General features: G+C 47.0%; 1 protein-coding gene across 2 annotated transcripts in view; it reads right to left on the bottom strand.

Moving 5' to 3' along the window:
* Positions 1–17,937, bottom strand: part of Plb1 (phospholipase B1) — a 126,761-nt gene that overhangs the window by 94,224 nt on the left and 14,600 nt on the right. For both annotated transcript variants that reach the window (XM_033763419.1, XM_010604704.3), the window contains exons 2-8: positions 12,788–12,849; positions 11,568–11,634; positions 10,327–10,385; positions 4,850–4,890; positions 4,399–4,439; positions 1,525–1,618; positions 1,167–1,218 (exon numbers count right to left, since the gene is read on the bottom strand). In XM_033763419.1, coding sequence (XP_033619310.1) covers positions 1,167–1,218; positions 1,525–1,618; positions 4,399–4,439; positions 4,850–4,890; positions 10,327–10,385; positions 11,568–11,634; positions 12,788–12,849 — 416 coding nt within the window. The remainder of the gene's footprint in view (positions 1–1,166; positions 1,219–1,524; positions 1,619–4,398; positions 4,440–4,849; positions 4,891–10,326; positions 10,386–11,567; positions 11,635–12,787; positions 12,850–17,937) is intronic.

Genomic DNA, 17,937 nt, shown 5'->3' with positions numbered 1-17,937 from the left:
TGGAGGGCCAGGGTTGTAGCTCAGTGACACCACACCTGCTTTGCAAGCACAAAGTCCTGAGTTCGATTCCCAGAACCACCTCCAAAAAATATATATACACATACACACACACACACACACACACACAGGTATTTATATACTGAGCAAACACATGGAAAGGACTAAGTACCAAGTTTTTAACAATAATTACTGTTGGCTATTAGGTTTAAGGAGGGTTCTTAATGTTCTTTTTATCTGCATTCTCTGATTTTTCTATGAGGATTATGTGTTACTTGTATAAGAAGAAAACAAACTTCTATTCTGTTCTCCTGAGGCAGCATCCTGTGGCTGGGGCACACTGGACTGTGAATCAAGCCCTTGAGATTTTAGCTCTAACCAGCAGTGTGATCTGAGCTTCCTTATCTGTAATATCCAGGGGTCCGATTCAGGACCTCCCAGCTATTTGCAGAGCAATCATATTCTCTTGTCACAGAAATTCTGGAATTCTGTTGGGGGAAACCAAGCTTTTGTAGCACAGCTTGCACACTGGCTGCCGCCCCTGTGTCTCTTGGAATGACCTCCACTTGAACTCTGGACCTTTGAGCGGACACATGGCTGACGGAGAAAGGGGCTTCCCTTGAGCCCAGGGTTGTAGTCACAGCGGTCAGTTAGAACCAGCTTGGTGCAATCACCACTTCGATGACAATGACAGCTGTGGAATTTTACTGAGCGCCGAGTCTGCACCAGGCACATTCAATAACCCATTTGAGCTCCCATGAACCTCAGGCAGCGAGCTCTTTGATTACCCCATTAGTAGGGAAACTGAGTCTTAGGAGGTTATGTGCCTGACCCAGCATTGCACAGAAATAGGTGGAAAATACAGGATTTGAACTCAAGCCCATCTCTCCCTGGAACCCAACCACTTCGCTATGTGGGAAATCATTCACCCCGTCTGCCAAATGCCCACAGTAGCACAAGCAAACCATTCTGAACAGAAGAGTTGCTTCGTCTTTCCTTCTAGTGACCTTCAGACAGCTGTGTGCAAAGGCATTTCTGCAGAGCCCAGCCCATACCAGTTGCTGTGCTCAGGGCGAGACAGTGCCAGGATCACCCCCACTCTGTTTGGACTGATTGCCCTGCAGCAGCCGTGGGCAGCCCAGCGGCACCAGAGTCAGGTGGACTCTTACCGGGTTCTCCTTCAAGCTTCTCACCAGTTCTTCGGCCTGACTCCGTAAGTCTCTGTGCAGGGAGAGGGGATCAGAAAGAAAAATCAGTAAAACAGAAAATTTTCCAGGGTCTGGAAGCTCACCCCTTACCGCAGTGGAGGTGCCAGTCTCTGAGCCTCATTTTTAAAACAGCACAGGGGCAGCATTCAGCTCTGCCTTTGTAACTCATTTAGTCTTCCATAAACCTTAAACAGCCAGCTCTTTCATTACCCCTCCACTGTGAAGCCTATTTGACTTTGCCAGCCACTGAAATCCTCCCACCTGCTTGCCCAAGACCAGCAGGAATACACAACCCCGGAGAGATAGCAAGGGAGCTTACGTGACGACATCGTTGTAGGGAGCCGCGCTCTTCCCAGTAGGGCACATGGGCCTCAGAACAGAAGGGTTGAAGTGGCTGATGAAGTCTGCAAGAACTAAAGAGAGAGCTGGCCTGAGCCTTGGCCTTGATGGCTGGAGGTCACCTCTAATGACTGCTCCCGTATACAGAGAGGTGGCCCAGCTCACCGCCCTGTTTCAAAGCAGCCTTTGCACCCTGCCTTGGGCTTTGAGGTCACCCCTGCAGCAGGCCCTGGAAGCATTAGGAGCTGAGACTGAGCCTGTGTGCAGTGGAGGCCAGGCCCAGTGCTGTTACCCTGCATTCCATCATCTAATCCTCAGTAATGAACTCAAAGCAATGCTATTTCCAGTTTATTGAAGGAGAAAACTAAGGCAGAGAAAACCCACAAGCTGCCCAAGGTCTCCCAGCTACTGGATGTTGCTAGGACTTGAACCAGAGCTCTTGGATGCCAAGGCTTTTAACTGTCTGGGCTGCCCTCCAGTTCCCAGGCCTCCTCCGGAGAGTGACAGCAGGGCGGGAAAGCTCTGGGGAACACACAGAGCATGTCCCAGAGCTGACAGCCAGAGCGCTGCTAAAAATAGTGCTGTCAGGAGCACTTGTGTCTTGTTCCCTAGAGAGGAGAGGGCAGAGCCGGAGAGGGCGTCACGGAGGGGAGCTGCCTCCACCTACTGGCTTTCTGGTCTCCCTTTCCTTTTGTCCCCAGGCTTTCCTGTCTCCCTTAGGCCAGAGAGGGCTCCCTGAGAGGGCAGCTGGCTCTTCAGGAAGCTGGCAGAGAAGGGCTGGAGAGCTGGACCGGAAGTCAGGAGACCGGTCACTTGGCTTTGTGACTTTGGGCAGCCACCTAACTCATGTGTGACATGGCATTATCCCCTTCCTTCACCCAGATTAAAAGGATTTCCCTATGCTGCCCCAACAACTTGCAGAAGTCTGTGCCACACGGCTTTGAGCTCAGTTCGAGATGAGGACAGTATGTGTGCGCATGAGGAACACTTCCTCCCTCACACGAGGATAATGTGTAAGGACCAATAACAAAACACAATTATCTAGCTGCCATGTAAAGGTAAAGGCCCAGGCCAAGGCACAGTGGTGACAACCATCACCTCAGTGAGCCTCTTCTTTTAGAGCCCTTTGACGCTTCCCCGGGGTTGCGGGGGACTTGCCTGCTACCTCTATAGCCACCAGATCCCCTCCCCTGTCTATCAGGTGACAGGTGGGCTGAACAGCTGGCCCAGGTTTCCCTGCTGGATCAGGAGTTCTGAAGGAGGCCCAGTATCTCATTCATCCCATCCTTTCCAGGAGCCCGAGGCTCCTCCTCCGCCCTTCAGGTAAATTCCTAGCTGGATTCCAGGGCACCAGCTACCTCCTCCATCCCTTCCTCCGCCAGCAGAGCCTTTGCATCTCTCCCGGCTTCTCCCTTTTGATTCCCCAGGGAAAGGTGGTTTTTCCTCCTTCGTGACTCTGGAGCACCAGGCACAGCAGACTAACTTCCAGTTTAACTTGGCTGATGTTAAGAACTGGGGGTTTTCGGATGACACAATAGCAAGAAAGGGACCTCTGCTATCAGCAAATAAAAAAGCCCAGGTTACAGTGACTGTAAGTACATTTGAATATAGAAAGGCCATAACGTTAGCCATAACATAAAAAACAGCCCAGTTCGTTAGAAAATATAAGTCAGGCAGGGCTGGGCGTTCAGCACAGAAAACAATTGAGATACATTTACTAAAAGGTCAAGATTCACAAAGGAAGAGCTACACTCACGTACCTCCCCTAGGATGAACAGCAGTGGTTGGTATTCTAAAGAGGCTTCAATCACCTTAAATGGGGGCCAAAACCTCCCCAGCCCATTCCTTCTGGGAAATCCTAGTTCTGTCCATGTACTAGGTGACTAGCCTCTCCATTTGATCCTCATTTAATCAGTATTATCTAAGTGAGTACATTGGTTGTAATATGGCAGAACCACTGAGCTAAATCCCTGGCCCTCTGGTTGTAATCTTATTGGCTGATCATAGTTTTGTCCCACCTTGTGATTTCCCATTGGATCAACATCACCTAAGCCACGATACTTACAATCTTATTAGCTGACTATAGTTCTGTGCCACCTTGAACCTGCCTCACCTTGTGTCTTTGCTCAATAAAACACTTTTGAGAAGCAGGGTGGATGGACAAACAACTTTCTGGTGTCCTCTCCTGTCCCTCTCAGGTAGAGTTGTTCTGTCCTCAATAAATTTTCTTACTCTTAACCTCTGTTGTTCCTAGAATTCATTCCTCAGTTTTAGAGAACAGGAACTCAGCATGTCCAGACATCTAGCAGTTTGGGAGTTGTATTTTCCTTTGGGTTATTTACATTATTTAGATTACTTGGGGCCCTATATCAATAATTATCTCTAAATATTGAAATTACAGTAACTTTTACTTCCTTCATGTCATTTTGCTGAACACAAGTGATGTATTTATATTACAAATGGAGACACGAAGTAAAACAGACTGAAAATTAGACCCAGGTTCTCCCCTTGGGCAGGAAGAATGAACCAAGACATTTTCCCAGCTGAAGTGATCCAGGGCCAGCCCTGGGCTTCTGGGGGAATAGGAACTGCAGGTCCCTGGCCCAGCCCCTCTTCCATATCCTTTCATCTTAGCCCAATGTTTCCAGTCTTCTCTTTGTCCAGGGACCTTTGGACACATTTCTCATGCCTTCCACTCAGGGTGTGTGACTTTCTTTCCATAGCCTGGGTCCCTTATCTGCCCTCTCAAAACGCCTTCCCCTTTTCCCAGGCCCTAGTGACAAAGTGGCCAGTATAGTATATCTTCTTCTTTATTAGCAAAATTGCTGGGATGTTGGAAAAAGCCAGGACTCACCCGTCATCACGCCCTTGCACGCTTGCTGTGGCTTCTCAATCCTGCAAGGAGAGAGGTGGGCACGCAAGTGTTCAACTGCCCTTGTTACCCGCCATCAGCCTTCCCCTGTGGAATTCTCACCCCTCCTCCCGAGCCTGGCCCTGAGCCAGAAGGGGATGACGACCCTGGTGTCCAGGGACCCAGACCAAACCCTGCCCGGTTCCCCATGGACAGAGCAAGGGGCTGGTGACAAGAAGCAAGGTTCCACCCTTCGGACATCCCCCTCTCCTCTCCGATCCACCCAGTGAGGCCACTGGGATTCACAAGCTGGAAGGTCTGGGCTGGGAGGTCAGAGGCTGGTTCTGGTCCCTGCCCTGTCCCCTGCCCTTGATTTCCCCCACCGATCGAGGAAAGAGATTTGCTCAGAAGTGTCCCGGGAGCCCCCCTTCCTTCTCTGCTCCAGGTCAGGTACCTTTTGTTCTCCTCCAGGTTGACTGTCCCGGAGTCTGGAAGCTGGAAAAGATACTTGGTGTTGGGCCGGGGATTTGGCTCAGTGGATCCACCGCCTGCTTCGCAAGCACAAGGTCCAGAGTTCAATCCCCGGTATTAAAAAAAAAAAAAAAAAAAAAAAAAAAAAGAAAGAAAGATACTTGGTGTTGGGCCGGGGATTTGGCTCAGTGGATCCACCGCCTGCTTCGCAAGCACAAGGTCCAGAATTCAATCCCCGGTATTAAAAAAAAAAAAAAAGAAAGAAAGATACTTGGTGTTGGGCCGGGGATTTGGCTCAGTGGATCCACCGCCTGCTTCGCAAGCACAAGGTCCAGAATTCAATCCCCGGTATTAAAAAAAAAAAAAAAGAAAGAAAGATACTTGGTGTTGGGCCGGGGATTTGGCTCAGTGGATCCACCGCCTGCTTCGCAAGCACAAGGTCCAGAATTCAATCCCCGGTATTAAAAAAAAAAAAAAAAAAAGAAAGAAAGATACTTGGTGTTAACAAGTCATCAGGGGAGGCATCAGAGGGACATCTCTGCCAGGCCTCTGAGGTGAGTATTTTCCCTCAGAGCTTTGGTGGGGATGCATTAATATTCTTCATGGAATCAAACATTGTGTCACCCACCCCCTGCCTTAATCTGAAATGGACTTTGTTTATTGCCATTTTCCCCAACTAGAACACAAGTGCCTCAAGGGCAGGGACTTTCACATTGGGAACTTGACTATTTCTTGGACCTAGAACAGTGCCTGACATGTCAGCATGTGGTTACCACTGGTTGGAGAAGTCCGACTCGAACCCTGCAGTGACACCCTGGGTAACTCCACTCCCTGCATCATTCGAAATCCCTGAGGTAACACTTACAGATATGTCTGAGATGGAAAGGGCTCAGTGAACGTGAGCTATGATCAGCACTATTATCTTCACAGTTTCTGACACACGGTCTCTCAAAATTCCTAGAGGACAGGATGTCGGGTGTGGTGGTGACAGGTTAGATGGTGAGACCTTCGCTGTCCACACCCAGCCTGCTCCAGACCTTCAAAGAGCCCAGGAGCTCTCCTCCACTCCCTCTCAATGGGGGGCCAGGCCATGGGCTGGTCACAGCTCCGGAGCTCTCTGTGCTGGGCAGGCTGACCATGAAATTACTCTACCTGGGCACAGGGTTCCTTGATCCTCCGTAAGAGGGACTTAGAAAGGTCATTGTCCCAGGGAAGGAGGGACGAGTTAAACAAAAACCACACGAAGATGAAAGGTGAGGATTATAAACATGGACAGGTCAGCTAGAGAGGTGAGAAGACTTTGTAGCCAGCCCGTGCACTACTAGAGGGGCGCCGTGCTCTATCTAGCCTAGGTTGACGGCAGCCAGAGGAACATGGACCCCTAACCGCCAGATCTCATTTTTCAAGAGAAGCTGGAAACACAAACATTTATTTTAAATCTCCTGATTGAAAGGGGGGTTCGCGTGCCCTTTCGGGTGCCCCTTCCCAATTAGGCCACTCACGCACCGAGAGGTCCGGCAGGAGATCTTTATTGTAGGGAGGCGAGCAGGAGGCAGGAAGGCAGAGAGAGAGAGGGAGAGAGAGGAAGAAGCAGCAGAAGGAGAGAGAGGAACAAAGAAAGGAAGGTCCTTTTATCAGTTTTGGGGTGGGCTATTGCTTATTTATGAGGAGTGAGTTACTTTTAACCTATCACAGGCCAGGTTGCTTTTATGCCCCCAGTCCTGCAGACACAGGTTTCAACTTTCCTGGACCACTGCGGCCTTGTGGGGGAGGGAAACCAGAGATAAGGGCATGAGGTCATTTTAGGAGCCAAGATGTACCAGGAGAATGCAGCCTGTGAGGCGGCGTCACAGCATACTTTAACATGATCGATTCCCTAACACTGATTTCCATGTTGGCAGCTGATTCAATTAGGGACAGTGTGAGCTGGAAGTCGTGCTGCACCCAAGTACTCAAGGAAGCTGAAGCAGGGAGATCGCAAGTTCAAGCCCAGCCTGGGCAATTTAGTGGCTTGGCAAGACCTGTCCCCAAAAGTAAAATGCACTAGGGATCTAGCTCAGTGAAAGGCCCTGAGTTCAATCTCCTGTACTATTCCCCCAAAAATGTATTTTAAGACCAACAATTTGCTTCTTCTGATAATTACCTTGATAGATAGCAGATCTTGTCTCCAGAGAGGAATAGTGAAGAGGGGCGGGAAGAAGGATGGGACAGGATACAAGAGGGACAGGCACAGGAATGGGGTGACCAGTTAGCAGGAAGTACCGGAAAGGGACGGCGGACAAACCTGCCAACCCCTACTTCTCCGCTTTGCCCTGGCAGCCATCGTGTCTCCTCCATCCTCACTCACTGAATGCCTGCCTTGTGGCAGGGGCTACGACACCAGGGACACAGAGCTAAGGACCACACAGGCTCTTCCCCAAGGAATACGGGGTAGTGGACTCTAATCTCTCTTCTCCAGGGGGCGTGGAAATATCTAGGAGGGTCAAGGAAAACAAGCAAACAATTCACAGGTAGGACATATTATCTGTGATCCTTCTCAGGTTCCAGGCGTCACCCACATCCCTATGGCTTGCTGCACACTGGAGTGGGGGGTAAGGAAGAGAACTGACCAGTGACTGGGTCCTCTGTTATCTGAACATTTTATGAAAACTTACGTATCTAATTTTAAAGTTCTATAAGAAGAAAACGGGGGGGGGGGCTGCAGCATTTAAAATAGTCGTGGTTACCTTCCCAAATGAATGACTGGGCCTCGGTTATATCCAGGAATACAAAGCAGACTTTCTTTTTAAATTCACTATATTCCACCCCCCCCACCCATAGTTATTTTAAACAAACCCAGCTAGGTTCACACCCATCCCTCAGGATGGTAAGGAACAAGGCCTGCGGGGACTGTCCTGTCAGGTGTGATTCTGAAGGTCAAATTTCCCAGCACTGGACCAATAATGATGCTGGGCTGGAGGCATCCTGGACCGGGCTGAGTTCCGCTGCTGTAGGCCCCAGGCTCCCCCAGGTATGAGCGAGTGAGTGACAGCCCTGAGCTGTCAGGCCTGAATCATTCATGAGCAGGAACACTCTTTAGGAGCTGGGATGGCAGGGGGTGGAGGGCCCTGAGGGGTTTAACTTTGGAAATGTGCCTCAGTGGAGAGTCCCCTGCCCAAGGCCTGCCCAAGGTGGAAGAATCCAAGTTCTCAGCAATGAGGCCACACCCCCCAGGCCTGGCATGTTGGTGTCACCTGCCCGGGCTCGTCAAAGCCAGCCTGCTATCCAGGACACATGAACCCTTTCCTCAACGACCTCCAGCTCTCCTCCTTTTGTCCTGAGGGGAGCCTCATCCCCTCCCATCAACACACAGCTGGCCACACAGAGAAAGAATAGAGCAAGGGTGGATGGGGAAGCTTTGCCTGTCACAGGCCACCCGGCCAACGCCGTCCGCTAACGTGAAGTCCCCGGGACCTCAGCACTCTGATACCTCCTCGCCCTTCTCCCCGCTACATCCACATCCTCCCTCCAAGCTGGTCACAGCTGTTCAATGCCTAGAGGACGTCCTAGGCCTGGGCAGCTTCATCCAGCGTTCAAACAGAGGTGGGATTTGTGAACATGGTGGGTCTGACCGTAGCAGGACTGCGTGTCCCAGGCGGTTCTAGAGAGGCTGTGATTTGAGAAGGGAAGGTGGGACCCATCCAGGGTGTCTGAGGCATCGGGGCAGCTGACACTACCATGGAGTCATGGGTTGTGCCCAGGCCGGGCGAAGGGAGTACGGACTGTAGCAGGGACAGAGGTCGTCGATTTCGGGAAGGAAATGCAGGGGTGGACACGGGAGAGAGGAGATTGTCAAGGGTAGGAGGCACAAGACAGCTCCAGGGCAGAGCTGAGGCCTGTGAAGAAGTGTTCTGTCCAGCCAGGGTCACTGGGACTTCAGGAGCAGTAGGGCTGCTGCGCTTTGCAAGACCAGGGCAGGTGGGATGTGGGCACCAAGGACTGGCGGGAGATGCTGACACTTTCTGTTCCCAACTCTTCTGGCTGGTCACCCCTTTCTTTCTGCTTTTCTCACCACTTTCTTTCTCCCTTGCCTGACCATATAAAATATACCACTTAAAATTTACGAACAATAAGCCCAAGAAAAGACGCTCACACGTCCCTAATCGTTAGGGAAATACAACCAAAGTCACAGTGAGTGCCCTGCTAACTATTAGGGTGGCTATGATTTAAAGGCAAAAAGAAAGCAGAAAATAAGAGTTGTTGAGAATACGGAGAAACTATAATAACCCTGAACTTTTTCGGTTTGAATGTAAAATGGTGCAGCCAGTAGGAAAAGTCATTTCTCATGGAATTGCCATACGATGTGGCAATTCCACTTCCGGTTATGTGACCAAAACATTGAAAGTAGAGTCTTGAAGAGTTATCTGTGCACACGCGTTCATAACAGCATTAGTCACAGGCGCCAAGACAGAAGCAACCTTCAGGCCCATTGGTGGGTGTGAGTGGATAAACAAAACATGATATTTCCATACAATGAAGGGTTACTCTGCTTTGAAAAGGAAGCATCTGGTACCTATGGACATTATGCTGAGTGAAGTAAGCCAGTCACAAGAAGACAAACACTGTTTGAGTTCACTTTTAGAAAGGAAAGTGGAAGAGTTGTCGCTGGGGACTGAGAAAGGGAGGAAGAGTTGTTACTGAAGAGGTGGAGAGTTTCAATGAAGGCAAAAGAGTTATACAATCTGGGCTGGGTGTGGTGGCGCACACCTGTAATCCCAGCACTCAGGAGGCTGAGGCAGGAGGATCGCTGTGAGTTTGAGACCAGCCTGGGCTACATAGTGAGTTCCAGGTCACTCTCAACTACATAGTGAGACCCCGTCTCAAAAAAAAAAAAAAAAAAAAAAAAAAAAAAAAAAAAAAAAAAAAAAAAAAAAAAAAAAAAAAAAAAAAAAAAAAAATGAAAGGAAGAAAGAGTTATATGATCTGAAGAGAAAGAAGTCAAAGTGTGAGAGTTTTCAGGACTGCAAGATTCAGAGGTTGTTTGCACAATCATGAGAATATATACTACTAAACGGCACGATTAAAAATGGCTAAAATGCTAAATTTGATGTATGCATATTTAGCACAGTTATAAATAAGATTTTAGTGCTAAGATTTATGTATCTTTTAAGGTTACAAAGCAGGTGAAGGATTTCTTTTATAAATAAAACATTTAAAAGATCGCCTTAAAAATTCTGTGCAATACTTGACTGATCCATGGATTTATCAGTGACAAATTCCAAGGCTGCCCCACCCTGATGCAAGAGTAAGCGTTTACCTGATTTTACACTAAGAATTCAAAACCTCCTGGATTTTAGCATTTCCTTCATTCATATAAAGCTCTCTCCCCAAGCGGAACATCCTGCCTGTTTAGCAGGGGTTTATTCAGCTTTTCCAACTCCGAACTCCAAGGCCTTCCCCCAAGCTACTTTAAACACTCACTGTTTCCATGTTGCCAATGGCTGCTATGAATTTGATGTCAGCGGGCATCAGAGAGTGCACTGTGAACACAAGAACCCATGCAGCAAGGTCAGCTCTGTACCCCGAGATGTGGGCAGAGGGTGCCCGGTGTGTGCATGGAGCAGGCTTGCACCCTACAGTACTGGCCCAGCTGTGAAGGCAAATCTGTCGGTGTGGACGTGGGAAGCTGATTCTGCCTGTCTCTGGGGCTCCTGGGAACTATTCTGGAGAGAGGCTCCCTCCCCTCGGGGGCCACACTGTTACCTGGACCCAGGGTCTCCAAATAGATGTCCCATGGAAGGTCATGCATGGTGGCCCCCCTTTTCCCTACTCACTTGGCTCTCTGTCTGCCTCTCATTTCCTTTTACCCTGTACCTTTGCCTTTCTGGGTCATCATTAATAAGTAAGAAGGTAACAAATCAAATTTAAAGCACGTGACAACCTCTAAATTTAGCTTGAAGCTTGCTAGGGAATGACACTTAAAACCTGTAAACACACAAAAACATACCATGCAAGATGTAAGCAAATGATACTCATGGAAGTCTCCAGAATTTTTAGAAATTAAGTCTCCCTAAAAGGCAATGACCAAACTCCTCAGTCATGTCCCAGAGGCATTTAAATGTAAACCTGCTAGAATACCATTTCCTAAAAAGTACATCAGCTTATTCCTCTGCCTCAAGTCTTTACATAACAGAGAACTAGAATAGTATCCTAACTGATCAAGTCAATATAATGCAAGCATAAAGATAACCATTGAACACAGCCCCTTAACATGGGTTAAAGCCAGGGAAGAAGACCATCTCGAGAAGACCAGCACTCACGGCATTCAGGCACCAGGCAAGCCTGACTCATAATAGGGGCAAATGGCTTGAATGCCCACTGTGGCCCCATTACAGAAATAGGGAAGCCACGTGAGCAATTGGGCTTGGACTCACAGCTCCACAACACCTTCAACCCACACGGAGGCAGGTCCTAGAGGCTGCCCCACCCAAGAAATCCACCGTGGGGCCATGTTGGTTTTATTCCTGAGTGGGACAATGAGCTCTAGCCCACCATAGAAATGACTGGGGGGGTGTTGGATAGAGGTGGAACAAGGGGCTGAGGATGAAGAGGAGGGAGAATTGAACAGCTAAAGTGTCACAGAAGAGTAGAGTTGGAGCTTCTGTCGGCCACCCCTTAGAGAAGGTGCTGAGCCTTTCTTACTTATGGCCCGCGGCACATACCTGATTCAGAAGGCATGGTCAGTCCTAACTTCTTTGGGTTGCACAGGAACGGAAAATTCTCCACAGTCTGCAATTGAAGCAAAACATCAGCTGCCTTGTTTGGAAAGAAACATTGCAGGCTCTAAACATGCAGCGCAGAAATGGCCTTGTGCTTGTTCCACCTAGGCTCAAAATCCAGAAGCAATAATTTTCCATGGCTGCTTCTCCTAAACTCCAGTTTCCCTGGTAAAAGGGACAGGGGAATATTGACAATGATTTTAGCAGGTGGCACCTAAGAGTGTCTCAGAGAAAAGTGAGGTGGACATGGAGGGCAGCTGGTGGGGAATAAAAATTAATTCCTGGAATGATGAAAAAGTCCTGGAGACGAACAGTGATGTCAGTTCCACAACAATGTGAACATACTTAATGCCATTAAATTCCACACTCAGATAGCTAAAAACTTTCATATTACATGTATTTTGCCCCAATTCAAAAGTAACTAAGAGAACCAGTAAATCTAGACTAAAAGACAATCAATTCTATGCTATAGCTATTTGCATTGTCTGCTTTCTCTCTTTTCTTTTGCCCCCCCCACCCCGTCTTTGATTATTCACACAAATGCAAGTACAGGAGGTGCTGAAAACCAGGTAAACTTGGAATGAGAGTCTTCTGTTCCCAGGAGGTTGGAATGTCTTCAGTGCAGATGGACTTCTGATAAGAATCCCAAGAAGCTACTACTTCTAAAAGTAACACAGATGGCTTTGGGAAAGGAAGATTGTGTCTCTCCTTCCCCAAAATCAAGAGTGGGAGGGAAAACATGCAGTAGGTGGTCATACTTCATGACCACTAAAAAACAGACACTAATTCCACTTGAATTATTGATTAGGGTAAGAGACACAGTATTTACTCTCATCTCTTATCTCAGAGGTTCTGGGAAGACCTCACCCAGATGCCTTCAAATAAAGTACCACATCTGCTTCAAGGTTCACAGAGATAACGAGCCCATTTATAATGCTGCCTGGACACTTCTGGGAACTGCCTGCTCAGTGCAGGAACAATGAGTCCCAAATTCCAGGACAGGTCAGGCTCTGCCAGGCAGCCCCGCTGTGGCAAAGCAGCAGCTCATCTCGCCCATTCCCTCGAGGCCTCCCAAAGGGGTGTGCCAACCTGTGTCAAGACTAGAACTTGCTCCCTCGAAGGAAACCTACCACCCCATACTTCCCACCAGGAAAAGCTCTCACCTCTGGCCACAGCTGGCCTTCCAGTGTGTTCTGTCCAGAAGAGATGTGGATTTGGGTGATCCCTAAAAAAGGCAAAGATGGTCCAAATGTTTCAACTGGAATTAACTGCTGTGTGGTCTTCATGCCCTTCCTCCAGCCCTATTTCTGTGCCCAGCTCAGGGCTGACTGTGTGTTAAGGAGAGCTCAGGTTACACTCCTGCAGCTCAGTTTGGAATACCACGCTTCCAGGGACACAAACTCTTAGGAAAAGAATCCCTAGGTTGAAATGCAAAACAGTGAGCTGAGCAGGGTCAGCAATAACATGCGTCACGCACAGACACAGGCGTTTGGCACAGATGGCTTTGTGGGTTCCTCAGAGAGGGCAGAACCACCCCCCGCAAGGGAATGTTGGGCAAATGGCTGTTTGAGAATCACAAAACAGGGGAAGCAGAGCACATTCCAGAGTGGTCCGAAGGGCCATGTGATTTTAGGAGAGGCGCTAATCCCGGGGTCCCAAGCAGCCGCTGCTGTACTCAATACCTAGGCAGGGGCTGCATCGAGGGGTCTTAGGAGACCACAAAGACATGATCCTTGTCCCAGCTTACTTTTGCCTAGTCTTTTAAAAATTTTTACTTTACCAAAGGAAACATTTAAGTTTACTTTTTTTAAGTACAGTTTACATATGACAAATTAGACTCATTTAGGCACACAAGTGGGGTTTCCCCCTAAAATATTTAGTTGATGCAAACAGTAAAATTAGCAGCACTCTAAAAGAAGCAAACTATCATCCACAATGCTGCTATTCTCCCAGTCAAATATGATTTTCATTCCTTCCTTGGTAATCGGTGTGCACGCAACTCTGTTCCCTGCACGATCCCTTTTAATGTTATTGTGAGCATTTTTCATGTTGTTACAGGAGCGTGATACTGGTCTCAATAGTTCCATGACACATTGTGACCCTGATATTTGATCAGCCACTCAGGTCCCTTCCTATAACTTCTCCACGCCTGGTTCTCTGTCCAGAGTGAACCTTTTTGGTTACAGCCCCCACACACCATTAGGCAACACCGAAGGGAAGCCTGAGCCCGGGGCCCAGCTGGATTTCTCTTCCACACCAGCCTCCTTCCGCAGCTTTACTTTGTGAGGAGAGCAGTGTATTTCCACTCCCGGCTCACTGTGAGATCCCACACTGAAGCTTGTGGAACGATAGCTGTAACTCACCCCCACAGCTCAGTGACCCTTTGAGATTCCCAGAAGAAAGTTTTCCAGGCAGGAGGAGCCCCCTAACGGGAAGGCACGGAAGGAGGGGTAAGCATGGAGGGCTGGGAAAGGCTGGAACACAGGATCTGTAACTGGAGGGCAAGGTAGACGAGGCTGAGTGGACAGACAAGAGCTGGGCTGTGAAGTCAAAAATGCCAGGCTAGTCCGTGAGCGACTGCGAGGCATGGCAGGTCTTTGAAGGGAAGACTTACTTTAAGGTTATTTCAAGGTGATCATGACTTGGAAGGAGTGGGATAAATGAGTCCACATGACAGGGACTTGAGACTATTTTGGTAAAACGGTAGCCACCACTTGCATATGGCATCTACATATCATGCAGTCTTCTAAGTACTTGCACAAAGTAATTCATCGAATCCTCACACTTTTATGAGATAAATACCACTTTCCCCACTTTACAGATAGGAAACTGAAGCCCTGGAAGGTCAAGTGGCCCTGTAAAGATGACACAGCTAGCAAACGGTGACAAAGGACAGGGCAATGGGCAGTCTAGCTCCATGGGTCTTGCTGAGATGCAACAAGCTAAGCATGAGCCACATGCTCCAGATCTAGACCAGAGACAGTACATTTTGCTGTAGAGGCAAGATGGACAGTATTTTAGGTTTTCCAAGCCATCTGGTCTCTGTCACAACCCAACTCCACTGTTGCACTGTGAAACAGCCGTAAGTAACACGTCAACAAGATTATTTATGGAGATGATAGTTTGAAAGCCATGTAATTTTCAGGTGTTGTGAAATGCTTTTTTCTTTTTCTAATCACTCAAAACACAGAAACTTTGTAGATTTGACAAACTGATTGTAAAGTTTCTACAGAAAGGCAAAGGATTCCCAGAATGCCCAACACAGCTTTGAAAGAGAACAAAGTTGGTGGTGACATCACCAGACTTACCATCAAGCTACAGTGATCAAGATGGGATGATCTTGGAGAAAGAATAGACAAATAGATCAAGGGAGAGAACAGAGACCCAGATAGACCCACATAACCAATCTTCGACACAAAAGCAATGGCAAACAGTGGAGAAAAGATGGTCTTTTCAACAAATGGTGCTGGAATGACTGCACATGGACATGCAAAAAAAAAAAAAAAACCAAAAACCTAAAAATGTAAAAATTCTCTGCTCACAGGTCATACAAAATCAGGCAGCAGGCTGGGTCTGGCTTGTGGCCCATAGTTGACTCACCAGCCAGTACATAAAGAGATCCCCCAGGTGAAACAGGAGGAGGGCATCTTTGGCAACCTTGCGGGGTGAGGTGGTGGAACTCAAACAGTGAAAACACTGAGTCCAGCCAGCTGTCATCGTCTCAAGCACCGGGAGGAAGCCTGGACCCCGATCCACCACGGGAAGGAGAACCAGGCCTGCTCCTGACCCAGCCGCCATCGCTCAAGTGCCGGGAAGGTAGCCGTGCAGGCGCCCCTGAACCACCCCCCCATAAGTCGTCTGTCCCCCCCGCACTCTCAGACCTCCTGTGTCAGTCTTTGGACCCACTCTGCAGAGGCAGAGGTGGTCATCAGGGGTATTTTTCTGAGTTCCCAACTTTGAACATCGTTAAAGAAAGGGCGTGGGAAACCTGTAATAGAATGGTGTAGAGTTCAACCATTCAGAAGCTTGGGGAACTCAATCTGGGCCTTGCAGCCCGAGGTCAGTCAGAGTCATGGGGTTCAGCCATCAGCTAACTGAGACCAGGGGTCTTGCATCCTCGCTCTGTCTGAGCCATTAAATGGTAAATACACTATGTTGAAATTTTGTTCACTGCAGACATGTTCTGGACTGCTTCTTGATTTCAATTTAATTCAAATGATTTAAGGGTGATAGACTAGTGACTACCACCGGTGGTCAGTGTCCAAATTGTGCTTGATCATAATGTGTTGCTGATTATACCAGTTGGGGTAAAGCATTGCAGATGATTTGATGAGCTGCTTCTCTGATGTTATGAAGATGAGAATGTCTGTGGGTCGTTAGAGACACAGAAGCTAGGGCGCAAATATATGAGGAAGATTAGGGTGATAACCCAGAGATTAAACCAAGGACAGTCCAATAACAAAAATAAAAATGAGAAAACACTTAAGCAAGACACAAGGACAGACTTCCAGTTCACCAATGACAAACAGTAGGGCAAATGAGGATGAAAAGGCCAATAGTGAACCGCCAGGACACCCTGAACTCAAAGCACAAGAAGTAACAAAACAGATCAATCAGGCTCTAGAAAAATTCAAAACAGAAATAATTTCCCAGATAACCATAGAGATAGTGAGCAAAATGGAAGTCGTGATTCAAGACTCTAGAGCATAAACTGATAAAAAAAATAGATGAGCTCAGGACCATGATAGAAGCCATGAAGGCCCCGCATAAGAAAGAAATGGAAAAAATAAACGCCCAACATAGGAAAGAAATGGAATCCATAAAACAGATTCAAACAGATATCCAGGAGATTAAACACTCCATTGAAAGTGTACACAACAGAATAAAAGAATGCGAAGATAGACTCTCAGATATAGAAGATAAGATTGCAGTCAGTGACCATGAAAAGAGAGGTCTCTTAAAAACAGTAAGGGATCATGAGAAATCGATCCAACAACTCCTAGATGATGCAAAGAAGAATAACATAAGATTGATAGGAATCCATGAAGTAGCAGGAGAAAATACAAATGACTTTAAAAAGCTGTTCGCAGAATTAATGACAGAAAACTTCCCAAACAGAGGGGAAGAATTTGACATTCAGATAACTGAGGCATATAGGACCCCAACTAGCTACAATAAAAAAAAAATCTACACCTAGACATATAATAATCAAGATCCCAGAAACCCAACAGAAGAGCAAAATACTACAAGCAGTAAGAGAAAAGAAAAAAATCACATATAAAGGAATGCCCATCAGAATCAAAGCAGACTTTTCAACACAAACCCTTGGGGCAAGGAGAGCCTGGAATGAGATATTTCAAGTACTAAAAGAGAACAACCTCCAACCTAGACTGATGTATCCTGCAAAACTCTCTTTCAAAATGGAGGGGGAAATAAGATACTTCCATGACAAAGAACACCTGAGAAACTACATGAATACCAAACCAGCACTACAAGCAATTCTAAACAAGATCCTAGAAAAAGACAGTGAAGGCAACAACACCATGAGGCCCAACAGAGCAAATCAAATAGGCAAGGCAAGAAATTAAAAGGAGAAGGTGAAAAAGTAAAAAGAGTCAACAAAAGGCCAATAACATGTCAATAATAAGTCAGTACATATCAGTTATAACCAGCAATGTCAATGGCCTCAACTCACCAATCAAGAAAAATAGACTGGCAAAATGGAATAAGAAGCAAAATCCAACAATATGTTGTACACAAGAAACACATCTAGCGAAAAAAGAGGCCCATAGACTGAAAGTGAAAGGATAGAAAACAATTCTCCATGTGACAGGAGCCCAGAAAAAAACAGGGGTAGCAATCTTATTTGCAGACAAAGCAAATTTCAAACCGAAACTGATTCTAGTATTATTGATGTAGAACAGTACTGTATCATACCTCTATGAATGTAAAATATCTTGTACCTGCTTTATGATACATAGTAGCGACCGTGGTTTATCAGAGCTAATATTTAATGATATTACTCTAGAATGTTCTCTTTCCAGATGATGATTAAGATGCTAATAAAAAAAAATGGTGCCAGGTACAACAGCAACAGAACTTTGCTGTTTTCTGGATATTATTCTTTTTTTTTTTGTTTCTTTTTGCTTTGTTTTGTTTTTAATGGAAGGTGCTGAAGGTCTATAATTTTGTTCAGATGACTGCAGAACCTGGAAAAGCTGTTGCTGCTATCGATGCATTACATACTGCTATTATTAGTCTTTTTATATAAATATAAATGTATATATATATACACACACACACACACACACAC

The sequence above is a fragment of the Fukomys damarensis genome, unplaced genomic scaffold (genome assembly GCF_012274545.1).
Source record: "Fukomys damarensis isolate Sample0158 unplaced genomic scaffold, DMR_v1.0_HiC HiC_scaffold_2, whole genome shotgun sequence".
In the NCBI taxonomy this organism is placed as follows: Eukaryota; Metazoa; Chordata; class Mammalia; order Rodentia; family Bathyergidae; genus Fukomys; species Fukomys damarensis.
This window is presented reverse-complemented; position numbering and strand designations above follow the sequence as displayed.